An 11544-nucleotide genomic window follows, 5' to 3' on the forward strand; every position below is an offset into this window, starting at 1 on the left:
GTATTACATATCCAATAAAACCCCATGTATTACATATCCAATAAAACCCCATGTATTACATATCCAATAAAACCCCATGTATTACATATCCAATAAAACCCCATGTATTACATATCCAATAAAACCCCATGTATTACATATCCAATAAAACCCCATGTATTACATATCCAATAAAACCCCATGTATTACATATCCAATAAAACCCCATGCATTACATATCCAATAAAACCCCATGTATTACATATCCAATAAAACCCCATGTATTACATATCCAATAAAACCCCATGTATTACATATCCAATAAAACCCCATGTATTACATATCCAATAAAACCCCATGTATTACATATCCAATAAAACCCCATGTATTACATATCCAATAAAACCCCATGTATTACATATCCAATAAAACCCCATGTATTACATATCCAATAAAACCCCATGTATTACATATCCAATAAAACCCCATGTATTACATATCCAATAAAACCCCATGTATTACATATCCAATAAAACTCTGTGTATTACATATCCAATAAAACCCCATGTATTACATATCCAATAAAACCCCATGTATTACATATCCAATAAAACTCTGTGTATTACATATCCAATAAAACCCCATGTATTACATATCCAATAAAACCCCATGTATTACATATCCAATAAAACCCCATGTATTACATATCCAATAAAACCCCATGTATTACATATCCAATAAAACCCCATGTATTACATATCCAATAAAACCCCATGCATTACATATCCAATAAAACCCCATGTATTACATATCCAATAAAACCCCATGTATTACATATCCAATAAAACCCCATGTATTACATATCCAATAAAACCCCATGTATTACATATCCAATAAAACCCCATGTATTACATATCCAATAAAACCCCATGTATTACATATCCAATAAAACCCCATGTATTACATATCCAATAAAACCCCATGTATTACATATCCAATAAAACCCCATGTATTACATATCCAATAAAACTCTGTGCATTACATATACAATAAAACCCCATGTATTACATATCCAATAAAACTCTGTGTATTACATATCCAATAAAACCCCGTGTATTACATATCCAATAAAACCCCATGTATTACATATCCAATAAAACCCCATGTATTACATATCCAATAAAACCCCATGTATTACATATCCAATAAAACCCCATGTATTACATATCCAATAAAACCCCATGTATTACATATCCAATAAAACCCCATGTATTACATATCCAATAAAACCCCATGTATTACATATCCAATAAAACCCCATGTATTACATATCCAATAAAACCCCATGTATTACATATCCAATAAAACCCCATGTATTACATATCCAATAAAACTCTGTGTATTACATATACAATAAAACCCCATGTAATACATATCCAATAAAACTCTGTGTATTACATATCCAATAAAACTCTGTGTATTACATATCCAATAAAACTCTGTGTATTACATATACAATAAAACTCTGTGTATTAAATATCCAATAAAACCCCATGTATTACATATCCAATAAAACCCCATGTATTACATATCCAATAAAACTCTGTGTATTACATATCCAATAAAACCCCGTGTATTACATATCCAATAAAACTCTGTGTATTACATATACAATAAAACCCCATGTATTACATATACAATAAAACCCCATGTATTACATATACAATAAAACCCCATGTATTACATATCCAATAAAACTCTGTGCATTACATATACAATAAAACCCCATGTATTACATATCCAATAAAACCCCATGTATTACATATCCAATAAAACCCCATGTATTACATATCCAATAAAACTCTGTGTATTACATATACAATAAAACCCCATGTATTACATATACAATAAAACTCTGTGTATTACATATACAATAAAACTCTGTGTATTACATATACAATAAAACCCCGTGTATTACATATACAATAAAACTCTGTGTATTACATATACAATAAAACCCCGTGTATTACATATACAATAAATTTTAGGATCTCCAGAGAATGGGAAACGGTTGTCCTGGGTACTAACATGCACAGTAGCATTGTAACCTGGTTTAAAAAAGTCCAGTTGGCAATTCCAGTTGGAAATTAATTTCTTTAAAGGTCCGCTCTACACACACAAAGCACTTCAGCTGACTGAAAGTACTTTATTTGCATTTAAAATGTAGTTTCTCGCAGAAATCAGTACTTTAATAATTATGAAGTGTTCCCTGGCTGTCAATCAAATAGCAGATTGGTCTCCTATCTCTTTCACTGAGATAACAGGAGTGCTCTACTCATCACATCAGACCAGCAGTCTTTCTGAATGCTGTATCAGTGCGCACACAAGCAGACATGCCTGATAGATTCAGTGACTTCTCAGTTAGAATAAAAACAATTAAAAGGAAAATGTATCTGTTTAAAATACTATTTTCCAAATGTTGATGTTTTCAGATAACCGTGCTATAGTAAGAGTGTAATTACTGCTGACAGCTTAAAATCAGGGTCAGATAGGTTGCTGAAAGCATGCGATTCCATGCTGCAAATAACATTTCTGATCAAAGCCACTTTATTATTGCATCAGGTAGCACAGGGATTTAATGACTTCCTTGCTGCATTCCCAGTGATGTATACTCATGTGAAACTCATTTTCTACTCCACCAGTTTTTATTTAATGTATGTATTCTTGTGTAACTGCAGATGGAAATACCTTCTTCCAGCATAATCAACAGGTACATTGCGTGCCAGGGACCTCTGCCCAACACGTGTCCAGATTTCTGGCAAATGACTTGGGAGCAAGGCTCGTCTATGGTAGTGATGCTGACCACTCAAGTGGAGCGTGGAAGAGTAAGAGTTTATTTCAGACATAACACTATATCTATCGTTAGACTTTACAGCTTTTGGTTTTTCTCATAATGGTACTATTATTATTTACCATACTATCCTGTTAGAATTAGAATAATATAACCGTTACCAAATATAGTTTCCTATTACCTAATATAATAATACCCTATTAGGGTAATAGTGCATCAGGGGCCTATTAAAGGGACACTACAGGCACCCAGACCACTTTAGCTCATTTAAGTGGTCTGGGTGCACTGTCCCTGTCAGTTTAACCCTGCAATTGTAATTATTGCAGTTTCTCAATAACAGCAATAATTACATTGCAAGGTTAACTCCTCCTCTAGTGGCTATCTACCAAGCAGCCACTAGAGGGCGCTTCCGTGTCATTAGACGACTAGGCATGAGGACATCCAGCAGCAGCTAAAACCTCATAGAAAAACATTGATTCAATGCTTTCCTATGGGGTTGTATTAATGGGGTTATAATAGAACAGGGACCTATTACCTAATATAATAATCCCTTATTGGGGTTATAATAGAACAGGGACCTATAAAAAGGAAAATAAGCGACTAAACTAAAACTAAAGGTTACCTGGTGTAGGGGCACAACGAAAGGAATACACAGACACCTGTCAAGCGACATTCCATGAGACGTACACCCGATACCAGGAAACGGCCTCCATGCATGGCAAGCGCGGGAGAGACGGCCGCTCTCCTGCCACCAAAAGCGGCTGGAAACATGGCCAGGAGCCCTCGTTCCCCCCCCCTATGGCCCGGCGGGGGTTATCCCGGGCCAAGCCGACCACACACAGAACGACCACAAGGTCTAGGCGGCACACCTAAGGCCCAAAATATGGCGGACGCTTCGCTTACCACCATCTCCTGCACCGCCGCCAGCGAAACCGAGCTCAGACTCAACAACATTTTTGAAGCATTCTGGGCCAAGCTGGAGGCACTTTAGAGACCCCCGGAACCGGCAACAACACCCGACGGCACACCAAGGGGTCGGGAACAGAAGGCCAGGAAAAGGGGCACGGAAGTTCTCCCGGACTCCCCTACCAAGGCGTCCAGGCAACGGAGAGAGGCTGAATTAAAGGCTGCTGCTCGGAGACACACTGGGGGCAAAAGTGGTACGGGAGCAACAACCCGAAAGAAGGCAACGCAAGCTTGCAAACAGCAAAGGCCACACCGCCTACAAACAATGGCGATACCACAACCCCGGAGAATCACAGCACAATATGGCTGATCGGTAATTCCGGAAAAAGCAGCAACCCCAGAGCACTTGCAGCGGACCCACAGCGGCTCACAACTACAGCCAAAAGTAAGACCTACGACCGGGACTGTGACTTACCCAATGAACGAACCACTTGCAGCGGACCCACAGCGGCTCACAACTACAGCCAAAAGTAAGACCTACGACCGGGACTGTGACTTACCCAATGACCGAACCACGCCACCCCACGGAAGACACAGCTGCCTGCACTCTCGGATCACCGAAAGCGAGACACAGAGCACCATACCGGGACGTCATTGTCGCCCCGCAAGGCATCGGCTGACGGCAGCATTACCTCAGACCCTGGGGACTCTCTTTGTTTACTTTCTCACCGCCCATTTTAGTTTTACTTTCTATGTTTATGCCAGCCTTGCGGTCACCTGTGAACTGGATCACTTATTAGACCACCATAGTCAGTAATTTACATCCCTGAAGCAAATCACCTGTGAATTCACTGTAATGTATAACCTATGACACCCCTTCCACTCTGTGTCTATCCTTTGGCCCTCCTTTCCTGTCAGGCTCCTCTTGATCCTTAACTAAAGCGAGCACCCAAGCAGTTGTAAATATGGCATAAGTATACCTGTTTGACCTCCTCATGAACGCAAAGTCATGTAGTTAACATGATTGTAAACGTGACCTAACTCCTCATAAGCTTGTCTAGCTTAGCATGTCTAAACCAACTCATCGATGTTATGTAGTTAGTTACTCTCATGTTTTCCTAAAAGTAAAATGTGCTGTTTAATCTGCCACACTTTAAAATACTAAAATGTTATGTAAAAGCCTGTAGCAGCTGTTGTGGCTCTACAAGCCTGTTGTTACCTCATGCACAATAAAAATAAAGAATTAAAAAAAAAAAAAAAATCATTGCAAAACGGGAACTTCTCACTTCCTTAAAAATACAGAAAAACAAACCAAACAAATGTGTTGACAACATGCGATCTCCCACTGAACACATACATTTGTTGTACAATATCATATTTGAGATGCAATCTTTCTAGAGCTTATTCTGTCCTTGAAGGTAAAATGCCATCAGTACTGGCCCGAGCCATTGGTCGTGTCTGAGTTCGGGAACTTCCAAATAACCTGCCATTCGGAAGATGGGAATCCAGCTTATGTTTTTCGAGAGATGACACTGACTAACTTGGAGGTACTTTGCAAGCATTTTACACATTATGAAGTTATACCAGATAGTTATTACTGCTATTCCAGGATTGTAAATCAATAAAAATATAACTTTATTAAAGTATTCACCAGAAAAGGTTCACTACACGCTTGTTGCTGATATGTATTTATTGATGTTAATTTTATTGACCCTGGAAGGATGAAAACCTCAGTTTATCTTAGTGGGGACTTGACCTTTTTGATACTGCAGTTGGAGCCACTTGTTTCTCTTATATACTATGTATTTTAAACAAATTGTCCATTTCTGCATTAGATTATTGTCTGTAATTAGCTTGTTTGCTTCTGAGTAGAATTCCCCCCTCCAATTTTCAGTATGTCTGTCCTTCTCTAGAAAAGCGAAAGCCGGGCACTCACCCAGATACAGTACACTGCGTGGCCGGATCATGGCGTTCCAGATGATTCTAGTGACTTCCTGGACTTTGTGTGCCTTGTACGGCAGAAGAGATCTGATCGCAATGAGCCAGTCATTGTCCATTGCAGGTACCTTTACAGACTTGTAACATGTCACAATAGTTATCCTTCAGTACTGGGGCGGTACTGGCCATTTATAATGAGAGCACAGACGCCATTAACATACCATATCATAGAATTAATCAGCTAGCATAGTGTACTAATTCCGACAGATTCGTTTATTTGGCTGAATCCTCCAGTAAAGCGTTTTGTTATATTCCTATTACTATTATTATAGCACCACCATTTCCCGCAGCACTTTACAGTACTATAGCAGCAGGCAGTGTAATAGAGTACTCTGCGGGTTACTAGGTGCCGCATCGGGTTAGGAAAAAACTCAATCCTAGATTCATGCTGTACTGTTCTAGCTGGTAATTGAAAGGTCCTGTGACTTCTTGCAGGATCCTGAGAGCCACGTACGACTTATACTGCCTAGGGGCAGTATGGGGACTCCACTTTCTTACTTCCCATTACCCCTTTCCATCTATTCTTTTTCCAGTGCCACCTCTGAATTGAAGCCAGTTCATCACTGTAGCAAGTAGTACATGTTCTGCAATGGGACGGTATTATTTGCTCCTTTGCCAATGTTGCTTTCTTTATGTTTTAGTGCTGGGATTGGTCGGACAGGAGTTTTGATCACAATGGAGACGGCAATGTGCCTAATGGAGTGTAACCAAGCTGTGTACCCCCTGGATATTGTCAGGACAATGAGAGACCAGAGGGCAATGATGATCCAGACTCCGGTAATAATAAGGATAATAATTTAGTGTACACACACACACACTCTCTCTCCCTCTGCCCTCTTCAACGAGCAGCATTGCCATGTATTCTACTACCAGGCTTACTGACATATTGTATTTTAATATTGTGTGGTCTGTCAGTTAGTGCATTTGTTGTTTATGTTTGAAATGTGTTCTGATCATGGTAAGGCCATATTATTTCAGAACATTCAATCGCTTGACATACAGAATCTCCCTGGTTTCTCTGTTGAATTTCTTATCCTTGTTTCTTTTTTAATTCCCAGAGCCAGTACCGGTTTGTCTGTGAAGCAATCTTGAAGGTATACGAAAAAGGAATTGTTAAACCTTTAAAAAGCATCACTTCATAAATTGAGGAGTACGTAGAAGTCAGGATACGAATACAGGAATTCCGTCCCACAGCCGGGATCGGAGAGAAACAGACGTCGTGGAGAGCGCCAAATCACCCAGCTTAAGAGGTTTTGGTGAACTGAGCAAGGAGTTAACGATGGACTTTGGAAACTTCAGCACTGTTGCACTTTATGTTGAAACAAACAAAAGAAAAATAGATTTCTGAAACTCTACATTTCTCATGCATTGAACGACTTTTTTTAAAGAAAGTTTCAGCTCCTGCTTTGCTCTGAACAAACAGAATGAGATTTATTTATGTAACTTTGCTTTTGTGCCACGAACCTGCCCCCTACTCCATCCTCGTTCCTCTCAGTTTGTGTGCCATCGAGGCTGAATTTCCATTTCAAATCTAGGTAACTCAAGTATCTATGGCAGCATACAGATAAGTAGGTAATGCTTTTCATACACCGCAAACAAGGCTTGAAATTCCCATTATCCCTATTGTCTGCACCCAGGGTATACTGCTATTCATTTCCCAGGGACTTTCTGTGCAGTTGTAAAGCTGTGGCATTAATGAATGAAACATGTTTAGTTCACAGTAGGCCCAATGCATTATGGGATAATCAGTTTCTAAATTCCACCCCCGGAAAGTAATCCTAAATAATTTTCTACAAACGCCTGACTTAATCAACCTAGAGGACTCTTCCCCCTCTTCCCCCCCTTCCAAGTACTGAGTTTATGTCTGGTTTGGCTTTCTGAACTGTTTAGTACAGGGATATCCAGTCTGAATGGGCAGCATAATCCCCCATGGTGCTCTTCCCATTGTCATTTCAGTAATTGCATGAGGTTGTACGCCCTCTGGTGGAGAGGTGGTTCCTTACAAAAATTAACTTTACATTCTACTTTTTAAAGGGAACATGTATAAACAAACAACCTCTTTTATTAAAATTAAAATATATATATATATATATATATATTTCTGCATGAAGTGGTAAGCCTGTTATTTATTTATTTATTTTTTATGTGTATTTTGATTTTATTTGCAACTAAACGCTTTGGTACCCTGACTGAAGTTAAAATGCTTTCCAGCTGCTGCGAGGCCTGAGCGGTGTCAAAGCATTGAGATACACGTTTTGAGACCACCTTTAAATAGAAGGTGGCTAGAGGGGACTTGGTTGGGCCAAAACCATAGATAGCCCTTTTCAGAAAGAACCATTTCCCCCCATGCTAAGGTGATTAATAGTACTATAAGTCTGTATTTTTAGTCCCTGTTCTGATCCTTTAGAAGAGGCAAGGCCGAAGTGAAATCTGATTAATTAGACTTCGCTCTGCATCACCCCCTCTTACAGCCTCCTTGATAATTCCGATAACAATCCTGCTGCATTCTGGGTAATGAATTCCAAGCCCTGTTTGATCTCCTTGCTTGTGTCAGCGTGTGACACCCTGGGATCCCTTCTCTGCAGTTTGTGGTCCTGGATTTTGCTCTCTCTGTTGTTCTTGAAGCATTTCTCATTGTTTAACATGTCCATATCGGGGTCTTGCACACAAGCTGTATCTTTACTTTCCTCTGTTTCAGGCTGCATTTGACCTACCTGTGTTAGATTTGTTCCCTCTGCCGCAGTGTGAAATCCTGTTTTTAGTTGTGTTGTCCCATTTAGACTTGGGCTGTGCGTGTCTGGGAGAGGACTGTATGTTACTGTATTGTTTTCCATGTCTGAATTTAGACACCATTAGTTGCACACAGGCCGATTGGAATTAGCTTATCTTCTTATTTATGTGCCAGTTATAAATTTAGTAACCACTCAAAACAAAACATTATCGGGTCATAAATCTGCCAGTCATTGTGCCACTGTGTTCCCTGTGCATGAGACAGAGGTAATGACTCTGTTCACAGAAAGCTCCGTAGACATACGCCATTCGCAGAGAACCTGGAGAGGCTCTGCTCCCTACGGTTTGTTTTTTTGGAAATATTTAATCTGTTCATCAAGTACCCATTTTAATTAGTACAAGTTTGAACAGGTTAGAATCCACTTTAAACCCTCTGTGTGCTGGTGGGCAAGTTTGCATTATCTAGCATCTGCCCTCCACCACTCAAGGGGTTAATTAGTTTAATTAAGAGAGCATCCATGCTGCTTTAAGGAAAAAAACAATTACTCACTGCCTTTCTATCTTCCAGTTCAGCTGCGGTCCAGTAAAGACATTCACTGCTTGAAAAAAATGTGAATTTTTATTAAAATAAAAAGGATGTGTTTTATATGTACAGCCTTCATATAGACCATGACATGTGGATATACTTCTGATTAAAATAAAAAAAAAATAAAGTGTGTAAATAAGTATTCTTCAATGATCCAGTTTGCAATAAGCTCAATTTATTAACTGATTATACACTGGGTTGGTAGATACATCTAGTTATACTGGATGGGTTATAATGATTGGGTTCTGTTCATTAAACGCAGTGTTTTCAGACCTGGATTTGGAGCAGAGGGCTCCACGTGTTCACTGAAAAGCATTAAGCATCTTGCAGACATGGGCACATGCTGTTAGTAAGTAAAAGCATTGTATCCCAATGGCATAGAGGTAAAATCTAAATGTAATGCCCCTGCATTTTACTAGCAATATTAATTGTGCCCACACTTGGCGCTGCATTAATAAGCAGAGGAGTTGGACTGGGAATGAGATTCTATAAACAGACATTCCTTTAGCAGTGTAACATACAGATCAGCTTTCTAAATCATGAAAAGCTTTATGAAATGTTTTTTTGCAATATATGGTAATAACCGTGAGACTGTGCAGATATGTTTAAATAAGATGATCCTATATTACAGCATGGCAGTTTTTCTGTTATCAGAATTCTCATGCTCCCTATTTCTTCAGGTATCCAGGGCTGACCTGACAACTGTACCTCTCCAGGATCTTCCAGCATTTATTGCTCTACAGATATTATCCAGGGCAGTGATCATTTCATTATAATAGCTATGTGGATACTCCAAACCTTTTCTTTTTAGTATTTATTAAGTTTAATGAATAATACCTTGTTGGGTATTATTGGCCCCCTTATTTCTTTTGAAAACCTTAAGAAATAAATGTAAAACTTACCTTGAATCCAGGCGATGTGCTCCTCTGTCATCTCCATGCCCCGTCCATCATCACACTGCATCACTCATTTCCTCTGAGTACGCATGCTCCTAAGCAAAATAAAACCAAACGTACACAAGGTGCGGAGAGAGGGGACATATTGCTTACCTTGCAGGTGCTCTCATAGCTCTCCCTGCATGGATAGAAGCTTATGTTTATCAGGTCGCAGTGACGACAGCTCGGAACAGAACGGGGCTGCTTAAATCATGTGTGGCGCAGGTGCATCAAGAGTGCAGACATTTCTATATGTGCAGTGTTCCAAGCAGAAATGTGGCACATACAGATGCCTACCACCATGTCCAAAGTAGAACTAAAAAAAAGTAGAAGTACTCATTCAGGCTGGAGTAACCCTTTAAGGTTCCTGATTTAAACGACCGCCCATGTCTTGTACATATAGTCTTTGTAGAAAACTATCCAAATTTCAGTGTACATGGCACAGATGAATTATATCTTTACATCATTATCTGTTATGACTGCCGGTCCTGGCCCATTCCACTACCTTAAATAGACATGCCAAGCACCTGGACAATTTGAAGGCACATTAAAGATATAAGTTAAAACTATTGACTTTGGTTAGTATGTGTGATGGGGAAAAACCCAACAACAATTTTGACGGTAAGACCTGACCATGAGACGGAATTCAGTCCAACTTTTTTGACTTCCTCTGGAAATCGGAAGCAGATTGCAGAAGGCAAGATAGCCAGAGATTGCTGTGCTCAGTTAGCGGCAGGAGAGATCACATTGAATTACGGCACACTCAAACCTCTCACCTACTCATTCAGCGACGTCCTATCCCCAAATGGATTTTGTTTATAGTTTTCAAATATTGTTATAACTACACACTATAAAAAAAAAAAAAATCTAATAAAATGTGATGGGATTTTTATGGTGATAGCAGCCACGGAAACTACTCCTTAACTTGCAGAAGATAGTTACATGTGACAGGCTACTTGTTAGAAGAGGAATCTAACATTTTGCTTGTCTGCTGTTTTAACCTGTCACAGGTGAGTGAAATAATGGAGGGCTTGTAATAGGAGGCAACCAGAGTATAATTTATAATATATTGTTACATCTCACATCTGAGGCAAATAGTTTGAAATGTGTCAGACGATGGCAGATATCATTTGGAACAAAAGATAGTGGAAAGTCTTGCTAAGGAAAGAGGTGAAGAGTAGGGACTGGCCCAAGTAAGTTATGGAGACTGAGAAGGGAAAGTTGAAGGAGATAAGATAAGGAGTGATTTGAAAGATGTGATGATCAATATATGCTGGATATTGGCAGTGACTGAGAGGTCCAGAATTAGTAGGTAAATCCCTTTTGGATTTAGCAGAGATCAGGAAACCATTAAACCTACCAGTAGAACAATATACCAGGATACCAGACTAAAGCTGATCCAGTAGATAATTCCAGTAAAAGAAAATAAATTAATGTGCAGGCGATAGATTCATAGTTCAATCGAGTAGAGATGTGCACAAAAAGACTTTCTTTGTTCTGAAAATTTTCCGTTTTCTGTTTATTTGAAATTCAATTAAAATGTTATTTTATAAATTTTG

At 39.2% G+C, this 11544-nt stretch overlaps 1 protein-coding gene across 1 annotated transcript in view; it reads left to right on the forward strand.

Annotated features, from left to right (window-relative positions):
• Window positions 1-7656, forward strand: part of PTPN4 (protein tyrosine phosphatase non-receptor type 4) — a 77888-nt gene extending 70232 nt beyond the window's left edge. The window contains exons 23-27 of the mRNA XM_063429232.1: window positions 2718-2864; window positions 5155-5283; window positions 5650-5798; window positions 6376-6511; window positions 6793-7656. Coding sequence (XP_063285302.1) covers window positions 2718-2864; window positions 5155-5283; window positions 5650-5798; window positions 6376-6511; window positions 6793-6876 — 645 coding nt within the window. The 3' untranslated portion in view covers window positions 6877-7656. The remainder of the gene's footprint in view (window positions 1-2717; window positions 2865-5154; window positions 5284-5649; window positions 5799-6375; window positions 6512-6792) is intronic.
• Window positions 7657-11544: the final 3888 nt, after the last annotated feature.

Source organism: Pelobates fuscus, chromosome 8, assembly GCF_036172605.1.
Source record: "Pelobates fuscus isolate aPelFus1 chromosome 8, aPelFus1.pri, whole genome shotgun sequence".
NCBI classification, from domain to species: domain Eukaryota; kingdom Metazoa; phylum Chordata; class Amphibia; order Anura; family Pelobatidae; genus Pelobates; species Pelobates fuscus.